The 21,372-nt window shown below is 56.2% G+C and overlaps 1 protein-coding gene across 18 annotated transcripts in view; it reads right to left on the bottom strand.

Annotated features, from left to right (window-relative positions):
• Positions 1-21,372, bottom strand: part of ptprfb (protein tyrosine phosphatase receptor type Fb) — a 206,363-nt gene that overhangs the window by 55,571 nt on the left and 129,420 nt on the right. For 10 of the 18 annotated variants that reach the window (XM_035421849.1, XM_035421854.1, XM_035421851.1 and 7 more), the window contains 5 exons: positions 11,828-12,097; positions 8,534-9,115; positions 6,669-6,802; positions 5,344-5,488; positions 2,193-2,498 (listed from right to left, as the gene is read on the bottom strand). In XM_035421849.1, coding sequence (XP_035277740.1) covers positions 2,193-2,498; positions 5,344-5,488; positions 6,669-6,802; positions 8,534-9,115; positions 11,828-12,097 — 1,437 coding nt within the window. The remainder of the gene's footprint in view (positions 1-2,192; positions 2,499-5,343; positions 5,489-6,668; positions 6,803-8,533; positions 9,116-11,827; positions 12,098-21,372) is intronic. The other 8 variants (XM_035421859.1, XM_035421866.1, XM_035421861.1 and 5 more) reach the window with 1 other exon arrangement.

The raw sequence follows: 21,372 nt of genomic DNA, 5'->3' as shown, positions 1-21,372 counted from the left end.
AAACGTTTACACAGAAGCCACTGCAGTCAGTGCTGTGCAGTGTGTCCCCTGCTGTCAGTGCTGTGCAGTGTGCCCCCTGCTGTCAGTGCTGTGCAGTGTGCCCCCTGCTGTCAGTGCTGTGCAGTAGCAGTGCCTCCTGACAGCGCACCCCTTTATCCTACAGGACATAGCTCTTCTCCACATGCACACCAAATACAGGTTCACCTCAGGTTCTCCCTTCCCTTCCCAGCATTCCGTGTGATTTAGTGTCCGTTCCGCTGAGCGGGTTCGAGCCGGAGCGCGGAGGGGTGGGCGGGGGTAGGGTGAGTGGTTGTGCAGTAAGAGAGGGCAGGGCGGGAGCGAGGTCCTGGGGCTTCTCAGTTTAACTAACCGCTCCAGTCCAGGAGGCCCGTGAGGCGGGAGCCAGCTTCAGAGGGAGAAAAGGCCACTTTCCCTTAACAGCAGTGGGGGGGGGGGGACTGGCTGCCGTTCAGCGTCTCGAAACAAATTAATTATGGAGCACGGCCTAAAGAGAGAACCAAGCCTGCACTCACAACCAAGCAGAAAATGAGCTGAGGGGGGGCGGGGGCGAACCCTGGTGGAGGGGGGGGGTGCTTTTATGGGATGGGACTCCATGTGGAAAAGCACGCAAAAGGGGAGAGGGTTTCAAAGTCAAAGAGGGCACGGAGCAGGGAGAGAGAGAGAGAGAGAGAGAGAGCGAGTTAGAGAGAGAGAGAGAGAGAGAGAGAGAGAGAGAGAGAGAGAGCGAGCGGCTGGGACCGCGGAGGGAAAATGAACAAAGGATCTTAGGATTCTGGGGCCGTTTCAGACCCCGAGAGGGCGAGAGAGGGAAAATAAAGCGGCTGCAGGCTCCTTTCTGTCTTCTTGGGAACGTGTGAGCGCGGAAGGGACCGCGGCTCGGGGGAGCGGAGAGAATCCCGCCAGCCGAGGCCAAGCACGCGCGGTCCCTGGGAGGGCAGTGTCCGCTGCGCGGGCGCCGAGCACTGCGGCCCGGGGGGGGGGTGAGGGGGAGGGGGGAGGGGGCGGAAGCCGGGCCAGATGTGGGCCTGGGAACAGCCTGTTCCCGCGCTTAAAAGCCCCCGGCCGCCAGGAACGCCGAGCCCGGCCGTGCGTGGCCGTCTCTGGCAGCCGGGCCGCCGCAGTCAACAGGAGCAGCTGTTGGGTGGGTGGGAACATCCGCCCCCCCCCGCGCCTCGCCCCCCCCCACCCCCCGCCCCAGCACCGCTGCTCCGCGCGCGGCAGATGTACACAATAAAAACCCAATAAAGCGCGGAGGAGAACCAGATGAATAAAGACAGCGGAGACGGCGTAAAGCGATTATGGGCAGGAGTGTGGGCAAGGGCACTGGCGGGGTGAGTCTGTTAGCCGTGGCGCTGGCGGTGGGGGCGCCCCGCGGAGGGAGGGAGATGGCGGGAGCGCCGGGCGGGGGGGAGATTAGAGGTGGCAAACGGGCTTTACCGCGCCGACGGCACAGAGCTGGCGACGGCCCGGCGTGCTCTGACCCGTCCTGAGCCCGGTTACCCGGCAGCGCGCTTCAGTGTGATCCCGACAGACCCAGACAAGAGCGCACTCCTCTCAGGCGTCCGCAAATTCAATCATCTGAGTTTTAAGGAAGGTCAAGCCTCCCAGAAGCTTTAGTTGTGTGCAGCTTCAAATCAATGGCAGCCGAAATCGTGTGAAAAGCACACACATCGGTTGAAAGAGGTCACAGATTTCTATGAGCGCTCCTGCCGGTTGATCCGGTGCCAGTTTGCCACCTCTGCCCCTATGCAGGGGTAGTGCAGGCTTGAGCAGATATACATACACCTGCACAAGTTTTCTCCCGGCCCCACCATCAACACCCCAGCTCTAACCTCCAAGAGAAGGTGACCTATTCGTCAAGGGCACCCCCAGCCCCCGCCCCCGCCCCCACCCCACCCCCACCCCAACACCCACACGCATCTTCAACACCAGGACATTCACTCTTTCACTCTTCCAAGCAGCGTTTTCAGAGAGGATGGTGGTTATTTATTTTTTCGTTAGCTTTGCTGAAGCCGTTATCTGGGGTAACACACAGCGTGTTGCTCAGTGGACGCAGCGGACCGCGCGATTGGTCCAGCGCCCCGGCGAGTCGGGCCGTTAGGAGCAGAGAGAGAGAGAGAGAGAGAGAGGGGGGCCCCGGGCGGGTTGGCGACGTCGGCGCCGGACCTTACCGTCCTCGTTGGTGCGGATGCGGACGGCGGGGCTCTCGGGGCCGGGCCCCACGTCCGTGTGCGCCCTCACCCACACCAGGTACTCGGTCCACTTCTCCAGGCCCTCCAGCACGTAGCCGGAGGCGTCGGCGCCGATGCCCGTGACCTCGCGGCGCTCCGCGTCCTCCCCGCCGGCCGCCTGGTAGGCCACCGTGTACTGCACGATGGCCCCGTGCTGGCTGTCGGCGGGCGGGGCCACCCAACTCACCTTGATGCTGGTGGAGCTCAGGCTGACCAGGTGCACGTCCTGCGGGGGGGCCGAGGGGGCTGCGGGACACAACCGAGGGAGGGGGGAGGGGCGGATCAAGCAAACGAGGGGGGGGAGGAGCGTGCGGCTTCTGGACTGGGGGAGGGCCGATGACCAGACTACAAAGCGCCATGTTTTTTCTGCCCTGTATTTTGCCTGTTACACCCGCACAATGACCAAAACGCTCCCAATGGGGAACTGGCTGAATTAAGACACAGGGGAATCTGGATCACCATAAAGGAGCCGTCACTGTGCTCAGGGTATAATGTGCAGTACGTGCACAGTGTGCGGTGAAACACAGGCAGGCGCTTGGCTACAGGAGAGCCGGCGGTCGTCACGGTGCCGAGCTGCGGCGCTGACGGCCAGCGCTGATCGGCACGCCCGGGCGACGCGCGTCCCAGGCTCCTCACGCACGCCGGGTCCGTCAGCGGCAGGCGTGCGTTCCCATGCCGGCTCTCGAGCGTTCGCAGTCTAAACTCCCGGCCAATTCCCCCCCCCCCGCAGTCCAGAAGCAGAACAGAACACAAGGCATGATGGGAACAACTATGGCAGAAATTAAACTAAGAACAACTCAATAGGCAACAAAAAACAAAAATCAACAACACAAGCATGTCTACATGCAGGAACGAAGGAACTTAAAGGCATCCGGGGCAGCTCGAATGTGGGGGAGGGGTGATCGAGGAGGGGTTTTTGTTACATGCCAGCTTGCATTTTTAGTACCCAGAGCAGTGAGCGGAGACTTGGCACGGCCCTGTTCTGTCTGCATAGGTGGGGTTTCGCGGCTGATCTACGGCAGTGAAAAACGACCATGAGAAGCATCAAAAGGCAACAGGAAGACGAGCTGACAAACTCACAAACGAGCAAATAAAAGCCAGGAGCAGCCGGAATGAATCTCCCAGCCTGCCTCTGGCAGTACTTCAGAGGGAAGAGAGGGGGCAAGAGAATCAGAAAACACAGAGAGAGTCAGTGAGAGAGAGGGAGGGAGAGAGAGAGAGGAAGCGAGTGGGAGTGAGAAAGGGAGAGGAAGATAAAGAGACAAAAGGAAAGGGAGAGAGAAAGAATGTAAGAGAAGGGCGAGACATAGAAAGAGAGGGAGAGTGAGAGACAGAGAGAGAAAGAGAGAGGGGCAGAGAAAGAAAAGGAGGAGGGGGGAGATAGAGAGAGGGAGAGAGGAAGAGGGAGAGAGAGAGAGAGAGAGAGAGGAAGAGGGAGAGAGGGAGATGGAAAGGGGGCAGAGAAAGAGAAGGAGAGGAGTGGGTGAGAGAGATAGAGAGAGAGGGATAGAGGGGGCAGAGAGAGTGAGTGAGAGAGAAAGAGAGAGAGAGAGAGAGAGAGATAGAGAGAGAGAGAGAGTGAGAGAGACAGAGAGAGAGAGAGAGAGAGAGAGAGAGACAGTGAGAGAGAGAGAGTGAGAGAGAGAGAGAGAGAGAGAGAGAGAGGGTGAGTGAGAGAGAGAGAGAGTGAGAGAGACAGTGAGAGAGATAGAGAGAGAGTGAGAGAGAGAGAGAGAGAGAGAGAGAGTGAGAGAGACAGTGAGAGAGATAGAGAGAGGGAGAGAGGAAGAGGGAGAGAGAGAGGGGGAGAGAGGAAGAGGGAGAGAGGGAGATGGAAAGGGGGCAGAGAAAGTGAAGGAGAGGAGGAGTGGGCGAGAGAGATAGAGAGAGAGGGAGAGGGTGAGAGAGAGAGAGAGAGTGAGAGAGACAGTGAGAGAGAGAGAGAGAGAGTGAGAGAGACAGTGAGAGAGAGAGAGAGAGACAGAGAGAGAGGGAGAGAGAGAGAGAGAGAGGGAGAGAGGCACTCCTGCGTGACATGCCAGTGCATCTCCAGGGATTCTGACTCATGCTGTCGGACGGCAGGGAGATAAGGAGCCGGAATCAGAGGCAGGTTTCCGGGCCGCCGTTCCTATGGGAACCGAACCTCGGGCGCTCGCAGGTTTTAAGGCTGACAAGTAAAACAAACGGCTTGGAATAAACACGGGTCCCATTTCGGAAGGCTTCATAAATATTTCAGCTTAAGTTCGCTTCCAAATCGGGCACTGAGCACCTTTCTGAAAATTACAGAGATCACCTGGCAAGGTAAGGGGAAAGTCAAACGCCTCCCTTCGACGTGCCGTGGAAAGGAAGCAGGAAAACAGCCGGTGGAATGTTACCTTTTATAGGTGCTCTATGCTGCAGGAGGCTACATTTAACAGGGACAGGAACACCTCCACGTGTCCTTGTGGCCCTAATGATATTCAGAACAAAGTGTGGAATGCCTACCTATGCAGTTACTGCAGAGTTCAGACACTTCCTCTCAGCCTTGAACAATTAAACACCGGATCTGTTCATTTATCTCGAAGCAAGTACATATGAGAACACAAAAAAAGATTTATCCCTTCCACCCTTTTTAAACAGATCCATATGCATCCTCTTTTTGGTTGAGAGAGATGATTCTGTATCCCGCCTGTACTGCCAGTCTCATCTGACAGTGCTAACACGCTAACGCAGTGACCCGCAGGTCTGTCGAGTCTGTTGAGTGCTCCACTGCTCTGGGTCTAAAACATCGCAAGCGCCACAAATCACAAACATCGATTTCTGGTGCTCTTCTCTTTTTTTTTTTTTTTTTTTTCCAACACAAAACCAACAGCTAACAAGACAAGCAACGTACCTTGTTGCCCTTGTCAACAGACAAAGCTGTCCCTTTTGTGTGCAGAACCCCAGGGAAAACTAACGGAGAAAATGCCACTAAGGTGTGAGAAGGGGGGAAAGAAAGCTTCTGCATTGTTTTTGTTTGCTAGGGGAGAGAAACCTGTGGGCGGTTAGTGGGGTCGAGTCGTGACCCAGTCAGTAGCGCTGGAGGCAGGACAGGGAGCCGAGGCGGACTTACTGGACTGTGCGGTCCTGGCCTCGATGGGCTGGGTGTACACCCCCAGGCCCATTTCGGAGCGGGCCGCCAGGGAGAACCTGTACAGGGTGTCGGGCTTCAGGCCTTCCACGGCGTAGGAGCCGGCGGGGTTGAAGGTGACTTGGATCTGCGGGGGAAACGACACGGCGGCAGCGGCGGTTAGGGGGCGGGCTGAGAACGCGGCGAGGGCGCGGGAGGGTTTCCGTTACCCGGGGCGTGAGCTCGGTTTCTAAGCTTTTAACTCGACACGCCCCCCTCCCCCCCCCCGCCCCGCCCCGCGCTGCAGAACTGCCTACCTATTTATCAGAAAACCAAGTGAGCCCACCGCAAGGGCCTTGTGTCCGAGCCGAGGCACGCTAATGCAGCCGCTGACGCCGTCTGGAGGGGGGGGGGGAGGGAGGGGGGCAAGCCTCTTTAGGCCCTTACGCACACGCTCCAAAGTTTAGAGATCGAAACGGCGCTCACCACCCACACGCTTTTTAGACTCCTGGCATTCATTCTTCAGACTGGGCCAGGGAGCGGGAGAACATTGCTGAGGGGGGATCGTGCAGAGGCCGGCTGGTTTGGGAAGTGCGCCTGCGTGCGTTGAGATGAGGGACCCGCTTTTTTTTTAAAAGTGCAAAGGAACCAAGAAAAACCTTTATAAAAAACCAGCCCCCAGGTACGCACGCGTGTCTGTACGCCAGCACAAAAGAGGAGCTGCAGAGTGTCTGTGTGTGCGTGCGACGCTGTATTGATAAATAATTTGACTCTGCAAAATTTCAGTTAATGCCGGGAGAGGTTAAATTGCATTCTTGGGGGATCGATGGAGAGGACATTTATTTGAAGCAGAAAAGTAAGCACAAAGGCTTTTATTCTTTACTAAGAGTTGTTGTATTTACTCATTTCATGCGGCTGTCAATACTGGTCTTTACTTATTCTTTGGCGCGGCTTCTGAGCTCCGGATTGGTCGACTCGCCGAACCCTCAGCTACGTCCCGTTTCTGAGCCTTCGCCTAAAAAAGCCTTCCCTCGGGCTCCTGACGAAACACCTTGTGACCGAGAATGATGCAGGAGCATTAGCCGGAAGTCTGTCACCTCTGCCAGAATAGTACCAATATTGAAGGTGCTACATCTAACTTTTAACTTAGAAAAGTTTTTAAAGAAAAATAAGACCGCCACAGAGCTTGTGGAAAGTAAAGTATTGCTCTTTATCTTTTGCTCCTTTAAACTCCCGTGTGCACCCAAACAAGGAAATTCGTTATTTAAAAAAAAAGAAACAAGTTTCAAAAACAAAGACGGGGAGGTTCTTTTTTTGCGGTGGCCTACCTTGTTGTCTGAATTGGCCTCCCAGTACATGAGCTCGTACTTTGTGATGGGGTCCTGGACGGGCCACAGCCAGGTCAGCATGATGCGGGTGTCCAGCTCCGCCTCCGCCTCGAAGCTGGATGGCTGGGCGGGGACTGCGGACGAAACGGCACCATTCAGCACACCGGCCAACCCGGTGACCATCCAGCACACCGGCCAACCCGGTGACCACTCAGCACAACGGCCAACCCGGTGACCATTCAGCACACCGGCCAACCCGGTGACCATTCAGCACACAAGACAACCCGGTGACCATTCAGCACACGGGCCAACCCGGTGACCATTCAGCACACCGGCCAACCCGGTGACCACTCAACACAACGGCCAACCCGGTGACCATTCAGCACACCGGCCAACCCGGTGACCAATCAACACAACGGCCAACCCGGTGACCATTCAGCACACGGGCCAACCCGGTGACCACTCAACACAACGGCCAACCCGGTGACCACTCAGCACAACGGCCAACCCGGTGACCACTCAGCACACGGGCCAACACGGTGACCATTCAGCACACCGGCCAACCCGGTGACCATTCAGCACACGGGCCAACCCGGTGACCATTCAGCACACCGGCCAACCCGGTGACCATTCAGCACACCGGCCAACCCGGTGACCACTCAACACAACGGCCAACCCGGTGACCATTCAGCACACCGGCCAACCCGGTGACCAATCAACACAATGGCCAACCCGGTGACCATTCAGCACACGGGCCAACCCGGTGACCACTCAACACAACGGCCAACCCGGTGACCACTCAGCACAACGGCCAACCCGGTGACCATTCAGCACACCGGCCAACCCGGTGACCATTCAGCACACCGGCCAACCCGGTGACCACTCAACACAACGGCCAACCCGGTGACCATTCAGCACACCGGCCAACCCGGTGACCATTCAGCACACCGGCCAACCCGGTGACCATTCAGCACACGGGCCAACCCGGTGACCACTCAACACAACGGCCAACCCGGGGCCTCCGCTCGACCTGCACACCTACCTAACGTGCTCTGCTGACATGTACCTGACACAGGGCTGGGGATCTCAGATAACCTCGTCTGTCTTTACTGAGGTGTGGAGCCCACCTGCTCAACGCCTGAAACAAGGCCATGCTTATACGCCTACCGGCCCACTTCAGATCCCCGTGCGTCTTTATTTCATTCCTTATTTAACCAGGCAGAGGGCTCAGCGGGGAATACGTCTGCAGTGATGACCAGGGAAATCAGTGTGGGTAGACAGGTTTTGGATGCTGTTAGCCTACATCAGATGTAGATGATTAGGAGGCCAGATGTGGAAATCCAGATGTGTGGGAATTTGACCGTTAACACGCCCACTGGAAATGGGCCTTTCTACGATCACGGCGAGTCGGGAACTTTCTCGCGGGTCACCCAGTTCTATAACTGGAGCGCAAAAGCAGGCAGCGTGTGTGTGTGTGTGTGTGTGTGTGTGTGTGTAGTGTGAGCTGGCTCACGCTAAAGCAGGTGTGTGTGTGAACTCGTGATACTATCTTTGTGGGAACCAAATGTCCTCAGAAGGATAGAAAGATGAGGAAAATTTATCTTTGTGGGGACCTTCTGCTGGTCCCCACAAGGCCAAGAGGATGTTTTAGGGTTAGGACTTAGGGTTAGGGTTACAATTAGGTTAAGGTTAGGGTTATGGTTAGGCATGTAGTGGTTGGGGTTAGGGTTAGGGTTAGAGGTTACAGAATGAATGTAGTCAATGGGAAGTCCTCACAAGGATAGCAGTACAGGACTGTGTGTGTGTGTGTGTGTGTGCGCGTGTGTGAGTGTAGCGGTAGCTGGCTCGGGGGCCCTGGCACTCACCCCCCTGCTGGGTCTTGACCTGCAGCACGTCGGAGAGCGGGCCGTCCCCCACGGAGGTGAAGCCCAGCACGCGGATGCTGTAGGTGGTGTCGGGCACCAGGCCGGAGATGGTGGTGAGGCGGCTGTCGTCGGTGTTGTGCACCTGCCAGGTGTGCACGCGGGCCTGGTGGCTGGTGGTGTAGTAGACGCGGTAGCCGCGGATCTGGCCGTTGGGCTCCTCGGGCGGCTCCCACTGCACCAGCATGGTGCTGCCGCTGAGCATGCGCGCCTGCACGTGCAGCGGCGGCGAGGAGGGCGCCTGCTCGCCCGTGCGCGCCTCCACCGCGTCGCTGGGCGGGCCCCGCCCGATGTTGTTGACCGCCATCACGCGGAACTCGTACTCCGAGTAGGGGCTGAGGCCGCCGATGCTGTAGCGCGTGGTGGCCACGCCGTCCACCTCCTGGAAGCCGTTCTCCGAGGCCTTGGCCCGGTACTGGATCACGTAGTAGGACACGGGCTCCGGGTTCCCCGAGTCCCAGGTCAGCGTCACGCTGGTGGCCGTGGTCTCCGTCACCATCAGGGAGGCCGGGGGCTTGGGCAGGGCTGTGGGGGGGCGAATGAACAAACAAAGGAGTGAGCACCGAGGACCCGACCCCCCCCCCCTCTCGTAAACGCGGTGAGAAAGTCGGGACTGAGTGACGGCGGCCCTTGCAAATGCAATTCCGCACCGTCAATAACGTCGGGAGGGAGAAGGAGCGCGCTTCTGTGAGCCAATCACGGCCGCAGAGCACCCCCCCCCCCCGTACCGGCACCTTCGCGGGACCACATAGACCAATCAATCAATCACACTTTATTTTACACACAGCTCTCCGCAAAGGGATTGTGACCGGACCACTCCACGCAGCCTTTTCCACATAAACAATCCCGGCGATTTAAGTCATAGTGGATACTGGGCGCAGTAATCCGATGATTTTCTTGTTTCCGCGGCAGAAGGTAAATTGCCTGGAGTGAAAGTGATAAAATCAATGAGCTCTGATTAATCTGCGCCGGGTTCGACGCGGGGAGACAAGTCGAGGGTGCGCAGCTGCGCGGGCTCTGACATCGTTCGCCACTTCCTCTCGAGAGCGCGAATGATTTCCTCTCAGGTCCCTTTCCGGGCCGACCCAAACGCACTTTTAAGAGCGGAGTCTACTCTTCTTTTTTTTGTCCGTTTCGGTAGGTAAACGTAATTGAGCTGACGGGAGCCGGAAGATAAGCAGCGACAGACGCCCACAATTCGCAGCATTATCAGTTGTTAACGGCTGCAGCCGGAGGGAATCCGGCGAGTGACGGGGCGGCTGAGATCACATCTCTCAGCGAATCACAGCGCAGGTTGCGCTGCGAAGGGGGATGACCAGCCTACACGACTGAAACACCTCTCTCCTGCCGCTCTACGTTAATGTGACGGTGCGGCTTTCATTCAGATGTAGCTTTACATAACGGTTGGGCCGATCGGTGCGCTTTTACAGGGCTGTTTGTGGGTCGCAGTGCAAAAACACAGGATAGGAACACGGAAACACCAAAATGGCCGACGTGCTTCTGAAACTTTAATCTGAAATGTACCGCACTGCTATTTTCAACGCCTTTGCTTTCGGTTGCAAAAACCGCGCAGTTGAACCGAAACGTGCAGGTTAAGCCATTTTAAATCGCTCAGAACTCAGAACGGCGCGGCTGACGTTTTTCTGCCTTTCGACGTTTCGTGCTTTTCCGAGGTGAGCGTGGCGAGCGGGGTATCGATCGGCGGGCGCGAGGGAGCCGCGGCGAGGGTGGGGTCGCATGCATGCGGCCGCGGCGGCGAGCAGCTGCAGCGGGGGGGGGGGGGGGGGGGGGGGGGGGGGGGGGGGGGGGGGGGGAGTCGCATGCGGGCCTGTGAAACGCGCTCCAGACATCTGGTCTCCGGAGAAGAAAAAAAAAAACCTGAAGAGCAGAGAAAGCCTTTAATTTTCAGTTGCGATTTTTAAATCCTCCAAGAGTTCTGCATTATATTTATGTGTTTATATATATAATTCTGGTGAAACTGAAACCGCAGCGGGGGGGGGGGGGGGGGCTCGCTATGGATTTTTCTCTTTTGCAGAAGCGCGCTGCGCTGTGATCTTCACAAGAGAACACGTCTCTGATGGAGGCTCCCAGAAAGCCCGCAGCAGCCCCGAGCGCTTTGCGCTTTTTTCCCTTCTTTGGCCCCTCCCCCACCGCGCGGTTTGATAACGGGAGCTCCGTACGCTATCTCTCTCTCTCTCTCTCACGGGAGAAACCGTACGGGAGCCCGAACAGCTGGAAAAAACCCCGCCCGACGGGGTTGAAGGCGGAGTGAGATCTGTCTTATCTGAATCCGAACCCGAAGCGACGGCGCCGGAGGGGAGAGGAATCCGCGGCGTTAGGGCCACGGGGATCATGTGACACGCGTCCGAGCGCGGCGTGTCGCTAACGTTTCCGCGGCTATAGGGGCTGCCTCTTTAATGACAGGGGAAACAAATCTCTCTCTCCGCCTCCCACACACACACACACACACACACACACACACACACACACGTTTGGTGGAATCGTCTGAAAGGGAAAGGCTGGGCTGGAGCTGATAAATAATGCCTGGAAAGTCCCTGGGTGCGCATAATGCTGCTGCTGAAATGCTGAGTATGATAACTCTATCAGTCCTGCAGCTCCTTGGCATTCCAGCAGCTCGCCTACGTGGGAAACGGTGGGCTACGCGGGACAGCATGCTAACATCTGGGGCCGAACGAAGGGAAGTGCTCGGCTGGGCTGTTCGTATGGAAAACCCACATCCGGCAGATCAGCCACTCGGTACAGTGCATTCTGTGCTCGGCCTGTGCCGGGGGGTTGTAACACGTTACATTAGCACAGACGGAAGCCCAAGGAAGGTTCTTCACAGGAGCCCACCTATGAGAGTCCAGCGCTCATAAATTTGTGAGGGGCTGTGCAGGGATGTAAGCGCTAGCTCCCGGTAACCCATCCCGCTGGGCATGGCCCCCTTGGGCGGGACCGCTCTGCACACACGAAACACCCCATCGATGGAGAAGCGCTCCTCCCTCCCCAGCCCATTTACGCTCTCCGTTTCTCAACCGTGAAGCTTCGCCGGCGTGACGGACACGCGTTTCGGCCGCGAGAGCGCGCACACACACACACACACACACGCGCGCACACACACACACACACACACACACACGCGCACACACACACACACACACGCGCGCGCACACACACACACACGCGCGCGCGGGGGCGACACACAGGAGGCGGGGCGGAAGGGGCACGGGCTCTCACCTTTGACGGTGATCTGGGCGGTGGACTCGATCATGCCCAGCGAGGAGATGGCCACGCAGGTGTAGTTGGCGGACTCGCGGATGCTGGTCAGCTCCAGCACGTTGCGGCCCACGGGCATCTCGTCCTCCTTGGTCAGCTCCACCAGGCCCGCCATCCACTTGACGTAGGGCATGGGCGCCCCCACCGCCACGCAGGTGAGGTTGACGCTGCCCCCCGGCATCACCTCGTGGTTGGTGGGCGGGATGGAGAATCGGGGAGGCACCCGGCGGACTGGCGGGGAGAGAACAAGAAAGCATCGATTAACTTCCCATCTGGTGAATACAAACAGGCCTTCACCAGCCTTCCTGGTGAAGTGAATGTAATTAAGGTGATGTTTAGACTGGCGCAGGTGAGGCTGTGAGACAGACAGCACCCCTGGGGAAAAGGCCAGCCTCTCATACGGACCCAAAAGAGCAACGTTACCGGCTTACACATCGGTCCCCATTTGTTCCCGAGTTTCTCGCCTGTGTCCCCTGGTGGACCCTTATAAATTAGAGTTATGAGACTGCCATGGGGGAGGGGGGGGGAGGGGGGGGCTCTGAGCCAGCCTGTGAGAGATTGGGGCTTTAAGGCACCTGGGGAACAGGGACGAAAGGAGCGATCTCTGCGGGATGTGAAAAGCGGTATAACACGGGGGCTTCAGTCTGCTGTGCTCTGCCATCGCGCCGTGAGGGGGGGAATTTCGTGAAGGCGGTAATAATAATGGCGGATTTCCTCGCGCAGGTGCGCCCAAACAGCTTGCGAAGGGAGAAGTTTTTATTTGTTTTGGTTCCTCCGCTCCCTCGCGGCGGGGGAGTGGCAGGCAGCATCTGGCCCCGCGCAGTGCCGAGCGGCAGGGGCGGGGGGGGCTCCACCCGGAGGCCCGGGGCGGAGCTGAGGAGCCCGAGCCTGAGGAAGGCGCTCACGGGGCGGGGAACCCTGGCCCCCTCTCCCCCCCGCGGTCCAGAGCCACGCCGCGGGTCCGAAGCGCTCGTCCCGGGCGGGGCCTGCGGGGGGCGCCCGAGGCGTCGAAATGCAGGTGAGCTGACATTAAAAAAGGGTGTTCCCATGGAGACGCGGACACCTGTTCACATGGTTGAGGGAAAGAGACACACCACAGCTGTTGTGAGGGTTGCTGAAGTACAATTAGAAGTGAAAAACTCCAAAAACAAAAAACAACAAAAAAAAAATGGCTCCCTTCACAGCTGCCTCATTGTGTCCACAGAGTTTTTGAAATAATTTAATTGGAAGGTAATTTACCAACAGGAAAAAAACGGGACTGCGTGTGACAAAGGGCGAGGTTCTGGTCTCGTATTTCTCAGACACTGGGAGACGTCACCGCGGCGACGAGGCTTCTCACCGCGGCAGCACTTCAGAGAAGGTGCCGATTTCACGGCAGCCCTCTGATGGTGATTACTCCTTTGAGCTGGAGGGGAGGGTTCTGATCACAGGCCGAGGGGGGGGGGGGGGGGGGGGGGGCCCGGACCGGTCGCTTGCTTTCGAACGTCACCATGGGAACGGGGTCCGCTCGTCCAGAGCACGGACGTCCCGCAGAATTCCGCTCAGCCGCCCAAAGCGATCGCAGCCAGCCATTCCAAATACCGGAGCGTTCTCAAACGCTCCTCTCCCCCCTCAGCTCATCCCCCAGCACACAATACCGCTATTTATAAGCTCTGCACTCTGATGGTGTCTGAGAAGCCAACTCCGACAAACCACTGTTATTTTAAATAATAATATATACACAGCATAACACGGTATGAGCCACTCACGGCAAAATGTTACAGCTTAAAGTGAGACAAAAATTAACACGGGCGTCTGGAGCAGCAAAGCAGGGGCCCGTGTGTGCTGAAGAGTAAAAATAAACCCAGATATTCACTTTACTGCATTAAAAATAAGGCGAGAATAGGGAGTGTAAAAAAAATAAAAAAAAGCTTTATCTTTCTGGCCCTGCTGAGACAGTACTCCATTATTATACAGCCCATAGAAAATGGCTGGGGATCACGTAACAGTAATGCTTGTGTCACTTTGACATGCATGTGGTGGACCCCATCGCAGCACGCTGACACTGATATCCCATGCCCACACAGACATGAAGAGCAATGGGATTTAACGGACGGAGGAATTTAGATGAACAGTAGCAGTAGCAGGAGGCTGCATCTGAACTGCCTCGCATTGTGGCCTCCCGGGCCTGTTTGATATGGAAAGCACGGCACGGGCCAGGACTTGCTCTGAAACAGTCCCCACAAATCCATTATGAGATCAAATTCCCCAATGTTCTTCCCTCTCGGTTTATCCAGAATGTTGTCACAGCTACGCTTGTTATTCCTGTTTGCCCTTGAACTGAATCCACCACAGTGTGCAAAAAAAAAAAAACGTCTGATTGCGTGACAGTGTATTTATATTTGTGTGTGTGTATGTGGGTGTGTGTGTGTGTATGTGTGTGTATGAGGGTGTGTGTGCATGTGGGTGTGTGTGTGTGTGTGTGTGTGTGTGTGTGTATGAGTGTTTGTCTGTGTGTGTGTGCGTGTATTTGGCAGTGTGTGTGTATGTGAGTTTGTGTGTGTGTGCGTATATGTGTGTGTAGGTGTGTTTGTGTGTATATGTGGGAGTGTATGTGTGTGTGTGTGTAGGTGTGTTTGTGTGTATATGTGGGAGTGTACGTGTGTGTGTGTGCGTGCGCCTGCATGTAGATGTGCACACATGACTGAAGCACATTTGAAATGCAGGTCAGGCAGACTCTGAGGCAGACATTTCTCTTTCTCCAGGCCCTCAGCTTTAAGGAGGCTCACAGAAGGACCTGCGTGATGCTGAAAGTGTGCCTTTGTGAGGACTAAAAAAGCCTGCAGGGTTTTAACGTGCTGGCAGCGCAGGGCACGTCCACACGGCCGAACTTAATCACCGCGCTGGTACACAGGGCCAGGCTACCCGGCGCGGACGGGGAAATGGCCGCGGCGTGACGCCTCTTTGAGCCAAAATGGCTGAGGTCCGCGGGAAACGGCAATCAGCAAAGATCGGCCGGACAATGGATACCTGTCCCACGCCGGCAGGGGAGCCGGCTGGATCTCGGCCCGGTTCGCCGGAGCTCGGCTCGGAAGTGTTCTACCTGAGGGCCCGCAGTGCGCGAGTGCGCGAGTACACGAGTGCGTGAGTGTGCGAGCGAGCGGCTAAAGCACACAGCAGCACACACCTCTGTTTACGCTCGGGCAGCAGGCGAAACGGGCAGAGCTTACGGAAAGAGGGCGCAGTCTGGGTGTGCAGGGTCCATGGAGGGAGCGGGCGTGGGGGGGGGGGGGGGGGGGGGGGGCCCCCCCATGGATTGGAGTCACTTTTCGAGCAGAGCACGCGGAGCGGAAACAGGGACGCGGCACACCACTTACCGAACCCAATACCGCCACCAACAAGTCGCTGTGATCCCTCAAAAAAAAAAAAAGATTATTAACAATGGGAGTGAATTCCATTCCAGAAAGCAAGTCGACAAACAAGTCCCACGATCGGGTTCCTTGTCGCTGTCAAGCGGATATCATTTAAACGCCTTCCGAGTGACAGAACGCTATTTATCTGCCGCAAATAACTGGCCTGGGAAAGATGACTACACGACTCGTTCCACAGACACTTCTCCTCACAGCAGTTACCATTTCAGCAGACAACCCGTTTCATCAGAACAGCTGAGGGCAGGAGCCCTGCTCAGGAGCCCTGCTCATGTACACACTGCCGAGAATACAAATAAACGCCAGTCCGGAGTCCAACACCCTCACTGATTCAGCGCCCGACCTGCAGCTGTGCCGTTTCCTAAAAACACCCAGCTGACTCGTTTGCCCCTACAACCGAAAAGAACCCAGCGACAGCGCCAAAGCCACGGTCTTCACTCAACGCGACCTCACACCGCATAGCGCTGTCCGTGCTGCAAAGCGATACGTAGCGGGGTCAAGGGTCAAGGGTCAAGACCAGCGCCACCCTCTGAATATTTGCAGGGCGGCTTTCGGGGAAGATCCCCACCCCCGTCTCCAGAGCCAGCGAGCGTAACCCGCCTGACCTCTCGGGCCAGACCTCGAACCCTTTACTAAGAGAGCTGAGCTCTCTGCTTCCGGCGAGCCCGCGCGCACCTGGGGCTCCTCTCCAGCAGAGCCCGCGCCTCCTCCGTCTCCTCCTGCACCTCCTGCGCCTCCTGCACCCGCGGCGGGAGACCGGAGTGACACGAGGACACGTCTCAGAGAACCTCGCGCAGCGAGAACCGGGCCGCCCGTATCGGAGGAGCCGCTCTCTTCGTGACAGACGAAAATAAATTTAAAAAAAGGAAGGAAGACTCAACAGAGATATCTGGATTGTGTCGCGTACGCACATTTGAATAATCCACCGTTTCTGTGGATGTTGAACATTTCATCAGGGGTTTTTTTGGGAAGCGAGCAGACGACGTGGTGATTGCTATCGATACCTCTCGTCTCCGTGTTGGCGGCTGAGGCTTGGGCTTTTTGGCTCCTGGCTCCACCGCCAACGCATGGAAGTGACATCATCCCCCCCCCCCCCCCCGCCGGCCGGTTAAACGCCAAACCCCCTCTCCGGTTACAGAGAGACGCCCGGAACACGCGCTGCCCCACAGGACCTCACTCATCCCCTTCCTCAGCCATCTGTTTGGCCACGGTCTCCCCCCCCTGCCAACCGCGCGTATGCATTTCAGTGAGAGCAGAGGGGGATACTGAGACCTGCGCAGCATTACATCACCTCCACCAAACGAGAGGGGGGGGGGGGGGGGAGCGAGGGGGCCCACTGAAGAAAGCTGCGATCCTATCCTCCCTCTTGAATCTTTCAACAGCCCTCAATTTACTTTGTGCAACTCTGTCCGGCAATTAGCCCGTTAATTGGGGCATTAACTCTTAAACACTTTGCGATTTAAAATGTGAAAGGCGAGAAGGTGCTTCGGGGCATTGGGGGGGGGGGGGGAGTGCCGACTGACTTTACGCCACGAACGCGCCAGACCGCTGCACGGCCCCCCGGTGACGGGTTCTGGCGAGGGGACGCTTTTTGTTTTCGTCTGAATGCAAACAGGAAAAGCGTACTTTTTATTATTCCCCAAATTTCCTCTGTGCGCCGACAAACCCCTTCGCTTTACACAACAGAGCCGCCGCCGCAACTTAAGCCCCTCTGCTCTGCCCGTGTCAGAGCCGGCGGGGAGCGGACGAGGAAGGGCGATAATGCACGGCCTCCCGCTCTAATTCCCCCTCCTGAAAGTGACTCCACACAGGCCAATCAGCAGGGAAAACATCCCGGAGATTCAACAAATCTTTGAGAGCGACCTTTTTGGAAACGAGCATCAACTGCGCCACGGAGAGCACTCCACTCGGTTGCTTTGAAGTCGGACAAAGATGCCCAGGGCGCAGTTATTAGCGTAAGAAAGAGAAAAACATCGGCGGCACTAGCCCTGCTTTTGTATTTTGCGGCTTGGTTTTTTTTTTTCTGGGTCTGTGATGAGAAAATGGTTCTCCAATATGAAAATGGGGAAGGAAGAAAAAATATATTTTCTTGCTCGTATTCCCTGCAGAGACGACTCTTCCGCGCTCCAGCCCTTTCGCGCTTCAGAAAACGGCCGAGAAAACCTAGTGCCTACGTCCTGGAGGATTTCAACAGCACTGATTAAAAATACTGGCCCGGCAGTGTTCTCACGTTCCTCTGTTCTCTGAAGTAAATATGTAGCCCGAATCAAATCCTTCATTCTTGGCCACGCAATTAAATCTACTTCGGCGAGATTAAATACTCGAAGGGCCTTAAAAACACTGCCTCCTAAGCAGGCTCGGGGACCTGAATGAAAGAAAGCACCTGACTCTCACCCGTTCTCTGGTGTGGTGTGACAGTACTGTCGCCGTGGTTACTATGTGAGAAAAGGCACTGCGTTGCTCAGCTGTAATTTGGGACGCAACTGTTCCTCTGGGACAGGGAGGAGCCGCGCCGCGGCGTTCATCCTTCGCCGATCGGCGGATGTGCTCCCGCCCGCGGTGAAAACAAATTCCGCTGGCGCTGGACAGGGGCCGGCTGCGCGCCGAACCGCTCCTGACAGGAAGCCTGACAACAACCTCGCGATAAATCTGCGCTGCTCACACCTCCGAGCAGGCCAGGCCTTTAATTGGGCTCCGAATTAGCCGCTGACTGCTCAGACAGGGGGAAGCAGGGGAGGAGCTCGGCCCTGGCAGTGCTGGTGAACCTCGCGGAGCACAGAAACACGGAGGTCACAGACAGTGATGTGGAGCGGGTGAGCAGGCATGGCGGGGGGGTGGGGGGGGGGGTGGACTGTGTACTGTGAGAGACACACAAGGTGGGGGCGGAGGTGGAGGTGGAGCAGGAGCATGGGGGGGGGGGGGGGGTCGAACAGGGGGTGGTAGCCTGGGGTTTGGACTGTGCGGGCAAACGAGGACTCATGCAAACAGGCATTCTGAGGCATCGCAAGAGACGGGGAGGGTGATGGCAGTGACATGGCAGGGTAGTGGTGTGGGAATTTCAGGACAAAGGCTGCACCCCCCCGTGAGGGGGTGGGGACGGGGTGGAGGTGGGGGGACCAGCTGGCCATGGTCCACGCAGGGCATTATGCAGGAGGGTAACAAGTGAAAAGGACCAACCTTCGCGCTGATCTGAGAGGCGAGTTTTGGAGTGATAGTTTTGATGGCGGTGTGCAATGGTGGTGAAATGAAAAAAAAAAGACAAAACAGGAAAAAAAAGAAGACAAGGAGAAACACAGAGAGAGTGAAACAGGCCATGATGGGGACAACATTGCTGAACATTGATTCACAAATGCATACACACACACGCACGTATACACACATCCAAGCTATATACTGGCACGCTCTCTTATAAACACGCACAAACACACCCGCATGCACGCACACAACACACATACACACGCAAGTGCACACACACACACACACACACAGAAACACACATGCGCACATGCACATACACACACGCATACACACACACACACACACACACGCACACACACACGCACACACACACACACGCACACACACACACACACGCACACACACGCGCACACACACACGCACACACACACGCACACACACACACACACACGCACACACACACACACACGGACACACACGCGCACACACACACACACTCCTCAGCCTCACGCAGGCCTCTCACGCACAGCAGAAGCACCGCTGAATAAAGATGGCATCGGACATTCTGTACTCGCTGACACCTTAGCTTCATTATACACAATTCCCACACTTGCAGGCCCAGCCGCTAACACCGTCCAAATGCATTCCGTCCATCGGCTCCTTTACCGCAAAGCCGCTGAACAGGTTGGCGGCTGGACGCGAATACAAATGGGCTCAATGAATTAGTCATTCATTCGACGCTGTATTGAAAACAGACTCTCACCCACGTCCTACCCACGGATCCCTGCTGCACAGACACAAAAAAAGGATGCAAAGACAGCTCTCTCACAAGCGTTAGTTTTGCAAGGTAAACACAGACACGTTGCTGAACACAGTCACATGAATGATTATCTGGATGCCAGGATATTTGGAGGAGAACCCAGATTATGCGATTTTCAGAAGTGCTCTGTTCGGTAAGCTCCAAACCACAGCACACCAATATCGTTGACATGCTGATAATGTATGCATAGTACATTCAGTCAATGTTATAGGCTATACCCTCGCCCAACTCCCCCTCCTCCCAACACGCACTCACACACACACACACACACACACAAGCACCCACACACAAGTGCAGACAACCACCCAGGCTCAGCACATATTCCCACACAGACACTGTGACAAGTCACACGGAAAAATGAACAAATGCAGACAATCGCTTACTTCTTTTCACCGCGGGATAAGCTCTTGATGTATGAGCGCGCGCACATACAGTCTGTATATTTGACAGGGCCCTTCCCGTGGTGATTGATTCCTCTGCGAAATGGGGGTCAGAGAGCACCCCAACCCCACATGATGAGCAGCTCAGAGAAAAAAGGCCAGACAGACGTAGGGGAGTAAAAGGAAAGAAAGACAGAGGAGGGAAGATAGAAGGCAGGACAAACCCACCCCACCCCCGCCCCCACCCCCACATCCCAAAAAAGCCTTTGACCACACACGAAGAGTAGGTAGACCAGACATTTTTCAGGGAGTGATAAATCTGACTGAATTTGTTGAATTTGTGCATCTGAAGAAGGGGGTAGAAAAGTTGTAGGAGTGGAGGAGGTCTTAGCTTTTCTGTCATTAGCTTTTTGGTCGTAAAAATGTAGAGGCAGCCTAATATACACAGGAAGTTGTCCATGTACAATCTAATGTCCAAAGGAAGTTGTCCATGTATACTTACCTTCCTGCTGAGCCGAGCACCAGGAACTGTCACAGTTAGCTGTTGTACAGGCTTGACATAAATGACAAAGCGCAAAAGCCTGGCTGAATCTTAAAAGGAGGACATTTTTAAAGAGAAGGCTGGTTTCCGTTCAGTAGTCTCAAAGACATAATGTTGGTTCTATTTGAAGTCAAAATGCTAAAGAAAAATACGTAATAAGAAATTGAGAGAAATGCAAAACCCTGCTGTTCAAACAACACGCTCCTTCCTACTTGGTGTCACGAGGCCCGTTTTGGTAAGAATCTACGGTGATTCATGGACGTTCGCCGCATTCCCTAACAGTAATATCAGAAGTTCAGCATCTATATTGTCCGCGCGTGGACATAAAAGCACGATCGCAGTGACTGACTGCAGCACTCTGATAAACGCAGAGCATTACGAACTGCTTGTCACATCGCAGATCTTAATTGTTCACATTTCTTGCAGCTGCAGGCCTGCAGGCGTGAGCAGGAAGTTAAGATGAGGGGTGCTAAAAACCTCTGAGGAAGAGCGGTAAAAACCCCTGAGGAAGAGCAGAGGCAGTTCCCTGTTTTTTTTTTTTTTACGCTTTCCCAGGCACCCCAGCCTGCCCCGCGCGAGGGGGGGGGGGGGGTCTGGTGCACACGCTCAGTCCGGATTTAGGAGGGAACGGGCCCCTATCTGCCGCGGTTCCTGGGATCTCCCCGCTATCGGGCTTCCCAGCCCCTGCGGTCCTGTGTTACGCGGGACGTTTCCTCCGCGGCGCTGCACAGGGCCGCTTTCGGGAGGGGCCCGCCGCTCCGGGGGCCCTTTCGCTGCCCCCAGACTGCGGGCTTCCCGTCTGCTGCGTCGGCCTGCCCAGACTTAACCGAAAGCACAATGCGCTTTTGTTCTTTGTCCCTGAGCCAAGAGCACTTCCAGAAGGTTATGTTCCGTTTATTTATACTGAAATGTAGGTTACCACAACACAGAGCTCTTTCTCTCTCTCTCTCTCTCCCTCTCTCTCTCCCTCTCTCTCTCTATCTCTCTCTCCCACAGTTATACGGGTAGACGGTGTCCATAGTTACCATTCCATTCCTACTACGCAGACCAGCAGGCGGTGCTGCGGGTGTTCCGCGCCAGCCTGTGGGTGGCATGGGGCGGCGGCTGGAAGCCTCCTCCACAGACCACAACTCCACACCTCGCCGTGATCACCTGTCGGG

The sequence above is a fragment of the Anguilla anguilla genome, chromosome 6 (genome assembly GCF_013347855.1).
Source record: "Anguilla anguilla isolate fAngAng1 chromosome 6, fAngAng1.pri, whole genome shotgun sequence".
NCBI classification, from domain to species: domain Eukaryota; kingdom Metazoa; phylum Chordata; class Actinopteri; order Anguilliformes; family Anguillidae; genus Anguilla; species Anguilla anguilla.
The sequence above is the reverse complement of the archived record's forward strand: the minus strand, read 5'-3'. Positions and strand labels throughout refer to the sequence as shown.